Raw genomic sequence first — 16,278 nt, forward strand, 5'->3', positions numbered from 1 at the left:
TGTCCCCCAAAAGTCACTGTGGGTGCTTCTGAAATTGAAAACCAAATCTCTGGAGTGATGGTTATATTGACAAAGAAATTCTAAAAATTTAAATAGAATTTTAATGACTTTCATGGCCAAGAAAACAAGATTTTTTTTTCTCCTTATTTGTTCATTTTATTAATTATTATTAATACATGAAAAGATTCCCACTTAAGCTTCAGTTTACTGTTGTCTTAAAAACACATTGAACTTGGACTTCATCAATATGCTCAAATACTATGCTAAGACTTCAGGGGTTGTACTTATAACAGCAAAAGAAAAGCACAGGCTTATCAATCACTGTAGATAAATTCAGCCTTCAAACAGACAACAATTGCCACTCCTCCTCTTTTTGTTAGTTGGGTGCAGCTTTAACAGTATGAGAGCTGAGTGCTTACCCCAGATTCTAATTTGGATAATTAGCTAAATAAAGTGATTATCTCTCTGTTTATAGATATCCTTTCCAGTCTTAATTCACCTGCCCTATTTGGGGACCAGGACACAGTAATGAAAGCTATTCAGGAGGCTCGAAAAATGAGAGAGCAGATCCAGAGGGAGCAGCAGCAACAACAGCAGCCTCATGGTGTTGATGGAAAATTGCCCTCTTTGAATAACATGGGTCTAAACAACTGCAGGAATGAAAAGGTAATGTCTCCCTTTACCGCACGGTCTGTCACTCACTCTTCTTTTCCCTGCAAATAGCTTCTTATTTCTATATAAAATTCCTTTTTTAGAACTTTTAGCCATCTGATTTCATGTTAAATATACCTTGTCACTTCACAGTACTGTGTTACAAACTTCTCTACGTTTACATGACAGCATTCAAAAAAACAGCCCTGTGCACTCGTTATTAAGCTGTAAGCATGCATATAACAATGTGGAAAATTAATTGGACAAAGCTACAATTGTCTGTAGTCACTGGACTTTGAATTGTGCTTTTGAGAATGACTGGATTGATAAATATGGCCAGTTACGTATTAGCATGGTTGAATATTACAATGCTATTGAATATATCTGATTGTGCTTGAATCTGTAACTCAGTTGCAACAAAGTATTTAGGCTCAAAGCAGTGCTTTTGGCTCTTAGTTTCGGCAGAAAATTACAGATCAAAGTTCCTTGTTGAATCTTGGTTGTAATTTCCAGACACTAAATGAAATTGGGCACCACAATATAACAGTAAATGAGAGAAAGTGGTGGGAGAATGCAACCAGCATTGGACTGAGAAGCATATCATATCTGGAAGGTGAGGAAGCTGTTTCTATCATGCACACTTTCAGAACTGCTCAGTGGACAAAGAAGTATCTTGGAAAATTCTTTGTGGTGTTCTGCTCTGTGGCCTTTCCAGGGTCTACAAGATCTGCTTCAGGAGCAGGTCTCTGTGTGTGTAAGAGAGCCAGTGAACATGGAATCAGGCAATTGGCAGGGCTATAAGGCAGCCTTTTGATGAAGAATGCTTCTCTGTTACCTTCCCTAGAGGTGGATTATGCTTCAAAAAATACAGCACACAAGTTACTTTTCACCACTTACACAAAATCTGTTATATACCACAATACTCATTCCTGTTAACTAGAGAGGGAAAAATATTATCCCGGTAATCACTATGGCATTGGCAAGTAGAAACAGCTATGATGCAATTTAGTAATGAATGAAAAGAAAACTGACACATTCATTAGCCTATAAAGCAACTAGTGTTTCACACTATTTGCTGGGGGAAAAAAAGAACCAACAAACCAACAACAAAATGAAAACCAAATAAAAACCCCAAACCAAAAACATAAAAAAATGAAAAACTGGTAGCTTTCAATGCCTATAATTCATTAATTAAAATTCTGTGATATATCTGTATATTAGAGGGTAGGCTTTTTGTGTCTTCGGGGAGGGAAGATTATATTATACTCTAACAACTAACAAGAATTTTTAGTCCTGGTTGAGTATAAGACTTAGTAGAATCTTAGCTGTATCTTAAACCATGAATTTAATGATACTATGATCTCTCTCCTCAACCTACAAGGAAATACTCAAAGAGTAAATGGATTCTAGCAAGGCACAGAAAGGCAAAGAAATGTTGTAAACAGACCCATCAAACATTGATACATACCTTTTAATCTACATTTTGTATTTTTGCTTGATAGGTTGTTTGCTGTACTCAAAACAAGCTAAAAGCTCAGTGTCTATGAAAAAGACTTGTTAAACTGTTGCCACACAGGGTTAACAATGCTTTTACAAGTCAAATTCAGAGGCTAATAAATATTTATTTCCTCTAGCATTAGTTTAAATGTCAACATTGAAAAACTCATTTAATACAGATTGATACTACGAAAAAACAAAGAAATTAATAACTGATCAAGCAGGTCATATTCTGACAACGCTCTAATTGTAAAGTCAGTGTTGTCTTAACAAACTAAGAGGTAGGGTACTAAAGGCCATGTTATAAACATAAAATGTCACACCTATGATCATTATTTAGAGTTTATAAAAATATGCTTTTTTAAAAATAGATTTTGTGAGTTTCAGTGGCTTGACATTTAAAATATCTAATACACTATAAGCTATTAAAAGAATTCTTAACATTTGATTTGGTTTTAAAAAAATAAGTATAAAAATTGCATCCACTTATTTTTCAGATCTGCCCCTGAGTATTTTCAGTACCATGTTTGTCTTGTATTCGATATAACAAGTTTCTATTTCATCTTTCACCTTTTAAAGCAGAGTCAGTAAATATTTCAGTGACTAATCTGAAATTTCTTTTTCATGCTGGTTACTAGCAATGTACAGATTGATGTAGAGCATCCAAACTGAGGTTATACAGCAGGCAGAGAGAGGAAAAGAATTTATTTATTTATTTATCTATCTATTTATTTATTTATTTATTTACTTGCAAGCATAGCAGAGTCAATTGAAACTCTTTAACAAATATAAACAACATCCTCTTCAAATGCCATCTTTTATGGGGAGACTTTTCATAGGAGCACTTGCAAGTTTTAAAACGAAAGAATAAAATAGCAGCAAGGAAATCTGTTTTTAAGTCTCTCAGTGCCCTTATATAATCCTGCTGGGTTTATTTATTGAGCATGTACTGTACAGTGAACCATTAAGGCAGGAAAAAGTTGTAATACATTCTCTGGTTTTACCTTTGGTATGCTGTTCTGTTATCTTTGCTCTGTAGATGCAAGAAAAGGCAGAGTTTACAAAAACGGGGTATAAATCTGTCATTTTAAATGATGATATATCCCCACTCTCTATCCTAAAGAAAATAAAAGAATTAAGTCAGTCATGAGTACTTACTGAGGGAATGTATTTATATTTTATAGCAAGTATAAAATACATTAAAACCAGAAGCATCCTTTGCACAAACGGAATTGTAGAATACTTTTTTCCCCCCTTTACTCTCTGCCTTTTAGTATTTACATTACGTTATATTTCTTATACTTTAAAAATGGTGGGGAGGATGATCAAAATGGGGAAGGAGAAGACAGATCAATTTAAAAATCATAATGTTGAAGTAACTACATGCCAAGAAGACTGTGCATAGTTTGTCTCTTAATCCCAGCGAAGCTTTGATAACTTGATTTTGATTTTTGATTGGTTTCTTTTGACAAATTGGTACCCTATGTTTTCAGGACCAAATTTTCAGAAATTGGGTTCAGGTAATTAGACCCATATAAATTAGTAGCTAGAAGCCGGCACCAGAAAAAGATGACAAATTAATTGCCTGCAGCTGGTTTAAAAAAGCTGTTGAGTTCTGGTCAGTTGCTGGTCTTCAAGTTCAGATAGCTGGTAACAGTTTGTTGTGCAAATGATTGCGCTTACAAAATTATGTACTTAGCTTCAAAGCCTGGGCTTAGGCCTTTTTGAAAATGTGTGATTTAAATCTCAAAAAGCTTTGTATTTGGTTAGAGACACAGAAATGAAAATTGCCTCTGTTCATATTCTGCTGTTCAAAAAAATCTACAAAGCTTTAAAAGTGCTCACAGAGATTCACTCATCAGAAAGGCCAAAACAAAAACATGCAGTTCTCTGGCAGAGTCCAACTTTGTCATTTGCTAAAGCATTAAGGTTAGACTACACTTTTGACTTCTGTGGACATCTACAATATGAAGTTATTTCAGTTTCTGTACTGTTGTGGGTTAGGATATGTAGGTAAGCACCATGTGACCACTCACTCACTCCCTCCTCTCCAGTGGGATTGAGAATTGTGAGAAAAGAAGGTAGTTTTAGAAATCAAGCAAAAACCGTGCATGCAAGCAAAGCAAAATAAGGAACTCATCCACTACTTTGCATCTCCAGGCAGATGCACCAGCCATCTCCAGGAAAACAGGGCTTCAGCATGTGTAACAGTGATTTGGGAAGACAAATGCCAAAACTCCATTTCTACTTCCTCCTTCTTTCCCAACTTTTGTTGCTGAGCATGACGTTGTTTGGTGTGGAATACCACTTTGGTCAGTTCGGGTCAGCTGGCCTGGCTGTCCCCCCAGCAGTTTTGTGCACCCCCAGCCTACCTGTTGGTAGGCCAGCATGAGAAACAGAAAAAGCCTTTATGCCGTAGAAGCATTGTTGAGCAATAAGTAAAATATCCCTGTGTTATCAGTACTGCTTTAGTCACAGATCCAAAAATCAGCACCATGGTAACTAAAATTAGCTCTCTCTGAGCCAAAACCAGTATAGTGCACCCGAAGCAAAGTCATAATGGCAGAGTTGCCTTTTTCTACTTCCTGACTGAGGAAAGAGAAGAAGTGTGTCAGGGATTCCACGGAGTAAAACACGAGCACTGGGTAAGGGGGGAGAATTAGGAAGAATCCAGAAAATCGACTACAGAGCTCTTTCTATGTGATATAAGCAAAAGTAAAATCATACAAAAATTAGCTTTGTTTTGAGGATATGACTTTTTTCCAGTCAAGCATGGGCTTTAAAAAAAAAAACAAAAACTTTTGTACTTAAACAAAATTTGCATTGCTAGAGCTACTTGTATTTATTTTAGTATTTTGAGCTAGTGTGATTGCCTAGATTTGCTTTAATTTATGGCTTTAAATGAACCTGAAAATGTTATATAATTTATAAGATAACTGACATTATTTTTTAAAGGACCAAATTGTAACTTTTTTCTGCAGAAAACATGAAAACACTGACAAAAAACACTGAAGAATATCTCTGTAGAAAAATTATACACAGAAGCATGTTAATTTCATTGGAGAAAAATATATGAAGCCAAGAGACAACATATACCAAATTAATAATCACAACATATCTGCTAGACCCAAAGATATGTCCCCACCTCCCCATTTACGTATCCACAAACCTTATTCATTGGCATGTGAGAGGAAGGAGAATTTAATATAACATTTTAATGTTTATATTCCATTCCTAGTCTTTTGTAGATTTACAGGCAACTGTGTATTTGTAGTAGGAAACCAGCGTTAGACCCCAAAATAAATGACATGAGTCATCACTTACTTCCTGGGAATTATGGTACTTCAGTACCTCTTATAATGAGCCTTTATTCCTTTCTTATTTCTTATATAAATCAAAGTATATTATTTACCCTTGGAGATGTTACAGTCTATTGATCAAATCCATATTTAGGCTCTTGGATTTGACTTGATAAGCCATAACGACCCCTTTGGAGGTGTTACGGTCTGCTGTATTTAGGGACTGTTAAATATGTGGATTATTGACACAATAGAGTGTAACAACTCCTCTGGAGCTGTTACGCTTCATCATTTATATGAAGCTACTGCACATGCGTACAAACTTTGCCTGATAAAAACACTTCAGGAAGTCTTTGTAGGAAAAGTTACTAGTCATGCATAATCTCCTTTTGACAGCCTACAGCCCTGCAATGACTCCATCACTGTATTGCTATTTCTAAATGCAAGAAGTACTGGATTATGTTGCCAACAGTTTTTTACCAGCCTTTTTCTCATACGTTCACTATTATAGACAGAACAATTGCAGAGGCAGGAATCACACTGTCTTTTCTGCAAGTGCAGGGCATTTCTCAGACAATCACAAAGTAACAAGTACCTTGTTACTAGCATCCCTTTCATTAGTCATGTCTCAGCTCAGTTTAAAAAAGAAACAAACCAAAAAGCAAACACTAAAGAAAACACTTCAGTTCATCCTGTGTTCAATTATCTTTTCTCCTTTTATTGAAAGTATTCAGGCCCACCCTGAAATTGAGAAAATGGTTGTATGGGCCTTGTGGGTTTTTATAAATCTTTCAGTGGTTTAGATTTTCAGGGATTGATCTATTCTCATTTGCTTTTATCTTTTAAGAAAATCTTCTTCTACTTTCTTTTTCCCTTTAGTCTCTTGTAGAAGAGTATTTTTAACTAGTAAGTAAGGTCAATGCTTATATTTGAGTCTGCTGGGAGACATAACAGAAACTGTAAGCATTTTCAGTTCTATGCTTATTTCTGTTGGTTAAATATTAGATCTACTTGTAATTAATGGGCAAATACCTCATTATTAGGCCAAAAAATGGATAGCAATATCAACAGCAAATGACTAGTTTTGCAAAGTTATTACCTTTATTATGGTACTGTCTCGATAGTCATCATATCAGCTTTGTCCTCACTGCAGTTTAAGGAAGCTCCCCATATAGCCCCATATAGCTTGCACTTAGTTATAATTTAAGTTTAAATACATATATTCCGATTCTATAATAGAAAATCTGGAACTGCAAAGAAAGAAAAAAGAAAGACTGATTTCCTTGAGGAACTGTTAATGTGGTCTCACTTTCTTGCAAGAATATGGGAAATTTATTCAACTCAGTGGGAGTGTATTCCATCTGTCTAATGAAGAATCTGATTTTCACAAAGACACTGCAACTGGGAACCTGTTTTTCCTATATACGTCATTGACAAACCTTTCCCTGGGGAGTTTCTGAGACATAGAAGGACATGTTGCATAAAGACAACCTCTTTACATTTCCATCATTTTATAGCAGACAAACAACTTGTCTAAGTTAAATGTCCGAGAATAGGAAAAAGTTTCTAATACAAATCCAAGCAGTCCTTGTAATTCTTACAAAACAAAAATCCTTTATACATTACCGTGAATTTGGCCAATTCAGTAATCTGCTTGTGGTTGTACATAACATATGTAAGAAATGATTTTTGCTTTTATATTGGGTGTTCAGACTTCCTAAAGGCATATTTGGGCACCAGGATTTTATTTTGAAAAACCTTTATTTAAAAAAAAAAAAAAAAAAAGAAAAATATAAAAATGTTTCATTCCAATGTTTATTGAAACTGCAATAATGTTGTTATTTTCTTTTTCAGCTTAGGGCTTATCCTAGCTACATGAAAAATGTGCCCTCATTTTATATCAATTGTAATATTTCCTTAATAATTTTAAAAGAAACATAGTGACTCAAAAATTTTGTAAAGTAGCTGCAGTACAGGAGCCTAAGTCCCACTGAACTAGCTCTGAAAATTTTACCCCGAGGCAGACAAGCAGATTTGTCACTGCGTATAGAGTAACAGTCTAATTTCAGTGAAATTCAGCAGTTTTGTATCTTTCTCCAGCACTTTTACAACAATTTGGACAATCCGGAATTTCAGCTGATGTAATACTGCCCCCTTTTATTAGAACTGGAAAACATGCTGGACTTCTTTTTTTTTTTTTTTTTTTTTTTTTGTAGCTTGAGAAATTCTGTTTGTTTATGCTGCTACTTCCAATATTTGAAATTGCATGACAGGATAAGATAAAGCTTGAAATCAATATAAGTTCATAACAATGAATGGGGGTGGAATGTTTCCAAGCAACATTTTTGCAAGGTGTTTTGTGTGTGTTGTGACTGGACCTCCTAGGTAGCATATCACTCAGGGAATTCCCTGGTATTTTTCTAAGAAGTTCAAGGTGTTAATGATTTTAGCTTTTGTATGTATTTCATTGTCATATGTGCTTGCACTGGTTTTCTAAATCAGTGTATTTATAGGATAACAGGCACAGTAGGGCACAGTAAGCATTGTCTTTTTTTGTTTTTCTTGTTATTGTGAGGTCTGAGCAGGATTTAGATGCATCTTGGAATAGCTGAATGATTTTAATATCTCTCAGTCATGGAGAAGTGTTGCAGTGAATTTATGCTTTACAATTAGAACTTTAAAAGGTAATTTCAAATTAAATTTAAAGCAGAGTGTCTTGGAAAAAACAAATTAATCCCTAGATCTCCAACTATATCTTTTAAGGAGAAATATTTCCATTAGAAACACACAAGGAAAAAAATAAAACCACTGAATTTTAATATAACTCTGAAGCCTCTACTAAATCACTAGCTTTTGTAGATACCACAGGAAATAAAAACAAGCTCAGAAATTGTACCTGTACTTAAAGAAATGTTTTTTCTGATCTGTATGTATTTAGTAAGGAAGGTGATGGAAGTTGTAACTGCACATGCACAGAGAGGTCAAATACAGCCATAACACTGGTACTCAGCTTATAAGAGTTATGGGAGGAAAATACCACTGCTAACATTAGCCTCTGTAGAAGAACATAGCTCCATTATCAAGGCTAGGTTTGTAATGGGAACCAGGTGCAGAAGGCTGTGGGTATGAAATCTTGTCAAGTTGTTACTCAAATGCAAGAGATAGATAGAAATAGTAAAGCTGCTCATGAAGCACTAACTGTCTGTATGTAACATACGATTCAGCCTTTAATTGTTCACATGCTATTGCTTGAATACTACTATTTATGCCTAAATATTCATACTCATGCCTTCCAGTATACCTTCTTTTTTTCAGATTTACTTTGTATTCTATGTGTAGAAATCCATACAAATAATGTGTTTGAAATTTACACATTAAAAATGCATGTTCACTGAAACTGTGGAACTGACAGCGCAAAGACAAAAAGAAACAGTGCAAAATCTCTGGCATATGTAGGTCATCTAAATTTACAGATAAGTTAGCTCTGGTGCCAGCTTACCATGGATCTAGCTTTGCAACTATGGAAGAATTTGCTGTGTAGACCTCTGTTTGTACGCATTTTGCTGAATTACCTTACTTTCCAAAATTGTCTTGATAAAGCTGGTAAGCTGTGCATTTCTGTTCCAATGTATTAGATGTGTGGTTATATTCTTAGTCTCTCAAATTATGTACAGACTAATTAAAATAGAATCTAAATTATTTGTCTATTGATTAAATGATCAAAATACATTAACTAAGTGGAAAATATGCAATCTTTGCAAAGTATAACTCATGGAAACTTTATTGGACCATAAATTAAAGGAAAAGTTTGAGTCCAGTAATTATATACATACGTAAGTAATTAAAAGAAAATGCACCTAAACATAAAAAAACTATTATTAAACATTATTATTTGAATAACTATAAACACATATATGATATATACATACACTGTATAGTGAAGAAACTTCCCATATTAAGTGATGTTTTAAAGTTATTCATGCTTTCAGTTCAATCACAAGAGTGCTTGGCAATAAAATGTTATTTTCAGGAAAGAAACCAGCACACTGCTTTGGTATTAATAGCTATTTTTACATTTGACTGTTGGATACTAGAGTTCTTACCACTAACTATGCTTAATAGTATGCTTGTATGATTGCTGAACACAACTATGGTTTTTTATTTCTGTTGCCAGGTCTACTTGAGGGGCTTGCCTAGCTGCAGGTTTTAGACCTTATTAATAGAGATGATGACGATGATAATTATTAATAATAATAAAGGGGATTTGGGCCCTTTCTTTTATTGCCTTTCCAGTTTAAAAAAAAAAGTGCCAAATATACTGCTTATTGTCTCACATGGGGTATTTCCTCTGAAAAGGATAAAAGCTTTGCCCTACTTTGGTCTTCTCCCTTAAATCTTGGAGCAACAGAAAGTCCCAAAGGAAAGAATTACATTAAAATGGGTCCCAAGAGTGAATGATGAAATATTCACACAAACCAACAAGGATAATTTTTCCCAAAGGATGATGTTCTGCCATAAAGGATAGATATGATGACTGTAACAGCATAATGATTTTATCTTCTTATGTACATTTCCCAAGCTACTCAAGAGACTTTGCAGGTATATACTAAAATGTATGCCATGTTTTTATTATGCTCCTCCACAAAACAATACTGAGAGGTTGAAAATTATTGTTCAAACATAAATTTGCTAGGACAGGAATTTATTCACTAAATGAAATTCTGGGTCAGAATAGCAGTTGCATGATCCTATCGTATCACTTCTTCAATTGTCCTGAGAACTACAGAATACGTTTGCGTATTATTTCACACTTAGATACAGGCAGAGACATCCACAAAAGTTACAACCATTTATTTCTCAGCTCTGTGTATTCTTCTAAGTGTATTCATAAGACCAAATGCATTGCACCAATATAACTCTCTTAACAGCAGTATATTAAGTATAGTAAGGATAAATTGGGATTACTTTCTCTGATAATTCATTGCTTTCTAAAATTAAAAATGTCTCCTGTTTCTCAAGTATCAATGGGTAGGATAAACTGAAATACATTCCCTGTTGTTGAAGGATAGCTACTCAGCTGCCTGTTTGTGGGTTATATGCTACTTTGTGCTGTCTTAACTGTTTTGCTTCAAACAGAAGAATAAGCATGCTAGCAGGTAAAATTGTCTTCCTTTATGTCATGAAAAGACATATGGTATTTGCAAATGTTTGTTTGACATCTGATTAATTGAGTTTGACCATGCTTCTTCCTTTCTTTGTTTTCACAAATATTCATGCAAATGGATCTTTATTTCTATGCATGTATTTGCACATGGACATTTGTGCACAATTGCACATTTCCTGTTTATGTGTAAATTGCTCACCTCCTGTTCATAAAAAATACAGGCTTTGATACAGCACCCATTTCAAGCTCCATGCTAACCAAATGAGAAATGCAATATCAGGGAGATCTTTCAGCCCCTGACACAGTGTCAATGGTAATTATAGATCCTTACATCAACTCTGTGAACTCACAGCAATTTAATCTAGGAATCCTGCAGGCCTTACTGCACTATACTTTAGCACTGCCATCTTTCTCCCACCATCGGTATGCAAGAGGCAGGCTCATCATTTTTTCTGTGGCATTAAAGCTAATGGATGCAGAAGTTCATAGACAGAAGTAAAGTCTTTCCACTACCTGAGAGGTCTTCTGGCTGAGAGAATTCCCAGTTGCTTTATTTTCAGGTAATACAAGGCAATGTTGCAATACTTATCACTGAGTCAGGTATTGAAAAGAATATAATTTGTATTAGGTGACCAACTACAGCATAAACCAGAAGCAGCAAACTATTGAGAATTTAAGTGCATAGTTCATGCATAACTCCAAAGTTACATTGTTAGAACACTGACACTTTACTCATACATGTGTAGAAATTGCTGATCCCCCAGGGTTACTTTGAAAAGATAAGAAAGAATATACTTGTTGGATAAATTTTTCACTGCACATAGCTTGTCCATGTCTAGTCATATAATACCAACTCCATAAACAGGTCTATCTCAATTGGAAATGTGTAACAGGGTAATAAATGATATTCAACATCAGATTACTCGTACTAAAATCATATTCAAGTCATAATAAGCTGTTATAACACTATTCCAAAACCTAAAGTATGCCTAACCCACAAGATGGAAATGCCCAGCTTACACCCTGAAAATCTACAGACAACATTAATTTGCCAGTATTTCCCTTTTATGCCTGTGGCCTCTAACATGTTGCAAATACTTCTATAAGAAATGCTGTAAAAACATATCAAATTTCTGTTTTCTTCCACTTGCTGACATTCATTAACTGAGGGAGAACAGTGAGACAAGGTTTTGGAAAGATCTCCTCTTCACCTCCACCCATTCCAAAGCAATTTATTAAACAGCCAGTAAGAGAGATGAACACTTGTGGTTTAATGTCAGACCCATGTTGATCAGTAGCTAGCTTCATGCCTTCACTGTTATCTTGCCAAAGGCTTCTTGAAATAGCAGGCAGCGGATGCATTCTTATCACACTGCCATTTTCTTTGCACCCTTAAGTTCAATTGCTAAGTTGCAATTTCATTATATGGCTCCTATTCAGATGAGCTATCTTTATATTAATACAAATTCTTGCTTAGCGCATCTTACTTTTACATGCCTCTTCCCTTGCATTTTTAAAGTGCGGGAATATTCTGCTATATTTTGGATGCCAGTACAAATAGAAGCCATCACTGGGTGGCTAATTTGTACTAGTATTTGTATTCTAATTTGTATTAGAACTGAACGCAAAGTGATTCACCAATACATCATGCACTGTAAAACTTTTTGGTCTGTCAAGGGTTCAGCAGACTGCCAAAACATTCAGCTGACAGCTCCTTGCCAGAATTCTGCTCCTTGCCTCATGCCACTGAAACTCTTTGAATACTCATGAATAAGATTAGGTTGTATGACTGCACTCTTCCTTAGAAGGGATTCCCCTTTATCAAGGGTTTGCCTGCATGACCTTTTCATAACTCCTGTATTTTATTCTTCAGTATCACACTACAGATCATACTACATCGTGCCAAATATCTCATTGATGAAGTGTGTGTTAAATCTTTGTTTCCTTTCAGAAATAACCCAAAACTTACAAATACAAGAAAGATATTTTCCTCCAAAGTTTGCTCTCACACTTTCATTCAAGGTTTATTTCTTCTCGTTCTTGGCTAGGGACGTGTTGAGTTAATATTCAGTTACAGACTGACAATATATACACTGGGATACCTATCAGTTTGCTGCACTAGCGTGCTCTGCTATACAGAATTTTCAAACCATTCAGTGCAAAAACCATCCATAGTTTATCAGTATATACTCATTACCATGGACAGACAGGCAGAAGTAATGAACTGCAGTATGGGAAATCTGTAGTGTGTGAGTTATCCTATAAGGGAAGGAGATGATGTGTACTACTTCTTTGGTTTATCAATTGATTTCCCTTTATCCATGCCATGTTACTGTATCTACCTCAGAATATAAGTTATGGGAACATAAGGAATCCAGTTAAAAGGGAAAAAAGAGCACTCAATATCCTGTTTATGACCCCACTGAAGTTCTCCTAATGTAAGGCATTTGCTATGTTAGGGATGAATTTCAGCACATGTGCCTCTCTGAATCAGCACCCACATTACTTATTCATTCTTAATCTCTCTTCTGAGATTCCACTTCTGTTGTATTAGGAATGCTCTGAATGTAGTGCAGACTATGGTTTAGGTAGTGGAAGTCTATATCATTCTCTTATCGTGAGAGAGCAGGAAACTATTGCAGTGTTTTCAATGATCTGATAGCTTGGGTCTCCCTCCCTTTTCTCCCTGCTGCTCTTGCCTGCTACTTACCCTCATTCTGCTTTTGCTAGGACTCTCGTAGTGTCTCATGAAAACATCATCCTCATATTGCTGTTATATGCCACATCTTAATTAATTAATAGAATAGCACAGATTTCCACAGTAGAATTCCCACTAACATCTTACATGGTGAAAAATGAATATTATTTCATGTATTTTTACTATATAGCGGATATATTCTCTGTTCAACTGTATTCTTGTTGCCAAATCTGCCTTGGGTTTGAGTTCACAACAAAGCTAAACACAGAACATTTCCATAAGCAAGATACACAATTTATCATGTTTTTGATTGCTTGGAGTAGCAAAGGAATAGAGGTAAAATTGAAACCTGCATTGTCAGTTAATCAGTCACGTTAATTTTTTAATATTTCTGTTTTGTTAGTGATGACAGAGCTCATTTAGGATTAGACCCTTTTAGGCTGTGCTTTAAATCAAACCAAAGAAGATATAGTTCCTGAGATTAAGATCTTTAACAGATTTGAAAGGCAAGCACTATCTAGGTTCTATACACTGCCTCTCCAGTGAAAATAGGTTCTTGGCAACCTGCTCTGCAGCTCACTTACCCCTGAAGGACATAACTATTTGAGCAACTCTGCTTTAAAAGTGGCAAAACATGGCTTTGAAAACAAAAACTTCCCCCTCCCCTTTTATTAATAAACTCCAGTGAGTGAAAACTCACTGAGTTTTCAACCTGACCCCAAAAATAGCTGAATCAAGATTTAAAGGATTGTGGACTGTTTGTGTTGGGAACCAGTAGGTTGGAAGGTGAGGAATGGGAGACAGCTTCACTGCTGCATGCAGTGAAACTGCACTTTGAGTGTAACTCAGAGTAGGAAATGAAAGTGAGGGAAAGCAAAGATAGTAATATAAAGCTCCTATAGTTTGCATGTTGGAAATACAGCCAGATAGCTCCAGACTATATAGTTCTTTCCTGCCTTTTGGCATCATCCCTTTCAGTTCTCCTAATATATAATAATTTGAAATTCTTCTTACATCTCTCTTTCTAAACCCTAAGAAGCAGCAAACCTAAACCTTGCTGTTTGCGTTCTTCTCATATCAAAGACTCTTATCCCGCTGGGTACCTTAGCCATAGGAGATGTTTGAGGGAGGCGGAAGAGATGTTTTTCTTCTTTTTTAGCTGCTCCACGAGGTTGGAGGGCGGAGAGGGTGCAGACTGTAGATTTTAATGTTCAAAATGGAGGCTGGGATGTGTTCGGTGCCTGAGTCTGACATACTGCTGCTTATCACTGTTTCTTTTAGCTGATATGGCAGCAGGATTGGAGCTGGGGGGAGGTTAGTACCTGATGATGCAGAGTACCCACCCTCTAAGGGAGTCAGGGAGGGGTGCGGACAGCCTGTTTTTGCAGAAGTCCACGCCCTAGAGATACCTTGTCCCATATAGCAAGCAGTAGAAGGGTATTTTTCTTTATGTTTTAAATCTGTGTTACAGATATACAAGAAGTATTTATTTATTCTACAAATTAGCTGAGCAGGAGAATTAGCTAAACAGAGATGGATTTAAAGATCAGCACAACGAAGCAAGATTAAAAAACCCTTTCCATCTGAATTAATGAATTTCAGGCTGCTTTTCATAAACTAGTTTTTCAGAAGTCATCTGTGAAGCCTTGTATAAAGAATTTTTAAAGGTAACTTAATGGTATGGAGAAAAGGTTTAAAATTATCTACTGGGGCTGTTACAGGAGATATTAAATATTGATTTATCTAGGAGTAAGAATGATACTAAAGAGTGAGGCTTGTAGTCAGATCAATTTATCTGGAATACAAACTGTATGGCCATATTTAGTACAATGTCAACATGAATCTAAAACAAGTAGATGTGAAGGCTGAGCATTTAATCTAAATCAATTGGCTCTCCAAATCTTCAATAAAAAAAAAAAAAAAAACAACAGTTCAAACTGTTACTAAATGTTTCAGGTGGCTTATATTAAAAAATGCTTGATCTAGTCAGTCATACTGTATCATAACTCTCTCCTGTGTATCTTGTTGCAACTAGAAACAAAAATCCATAGTCCAAAGCTTTTCCAAATCTTAAGTTCTTCATACTTCAAACTCTCTTGAAAACCCAATGTAAATCGTTCAAGTAATCTGGCAAATAACACTGTAAGCAATTTTCTGCTACTTGCCACTGCTACTGCAGTGCCAAGCTTTTGGTCATAATATAAAAGTTGGCTCAGATTGTACTTAGCCGACTAAAACTGATTATGTTCCCTTTTCAGACAGAAATAGATATCATTATGCCAGCTACTGGTACTGGCTAAAATATTTTTCAGTATATGTAAGTGTACATAGGTCTCCAGTAGGAAATCCTTTATCCAAGTGTGACATCAAAGCAGTACGTCTCAGATAATTTAAGTGTTACATTTGCTTTTGTTTGTACTGTTTTCTTTAAACATATTAATCAGACAAGAGCTTTAATGTTCCATGACTGAAAAATCCATCAAACAGATTTACGGCAGAGGCAGTGTGGCATAACAGCCAGTGGACTGGCCTAATGTTCAGAAACCCTGGGTTCAGTTCTCAGCTTAATCATTGACTTTCTGGGTAACCAGAAAATAATAATTTCCCCTCTCTGTGCCTGGAGATACAGTTACCAACCTCCTTTTTGAAATTATTTGGGTACTACTATGTGCAGTGGTAGGTGTTACAATTGTCTACATATATAATAGTAAAAAGCTCAAAAATACCGATTGCTTCCCCAAGACATTATTATTCTCTTTTCTGTAAGACATAGCTAGAAAATATGATCATGGTTATAAAGTAGACAAGTATACAAAGGAGTGAGGAAGACATGAGACAGAAAATTCCCTCTTATTCATAGATTGTGTTTGTCCGCAGAGCAGCAAAAGTCTTCCACTGAAATGAGGTGCTGGAATGTTCCTTCAGTGAATCACATGAACTTTTCCATATATGTCATCTAGAGCAGATGA

General features: G+C 35.5%; 1 protein-coding gene across 6 annotated transcripts in view; it reads left to right on the forward strand.

Moving 5' to 3' along the window:
• The window catches only part of SOX6 (SRY-box transcription factor 6), a 322,923-nt gene that overhangs the window by 259,093 nt on the left and 47,552 nt on the right, over positions 1 to 16,278 (forward strand). For all 6 annotated transcript variants that reach the window (XM_065682941.1, XM_065682940.1, XM_065682945.1 and 3 more), the window contains exon 11: positions 476 to 666. In XM_065682941.1, coding sequence (XP_065539013.1) covers positions 476 to 666 — 191 coding nt within the window. The remainder of the gene's footprint in view (positions 1 to 475; positions 667 to 16,278) is intronic.

This window comes from Lathamus discolor, chromosome 6 (genome assembly GCF_037157495.1).
Source record: "Lathamus discolor isolate bLatDis1 chromosome 6, bLatDis1.hap1, whole genome shotgun sequence".
Taxonomy (NCBI): domain Eukaryota; kingdom Metazoa; phylum Chordata; class Aves; order Psittaciformes; family Psittacidae; genus Lathamus; species Lathamus discolor.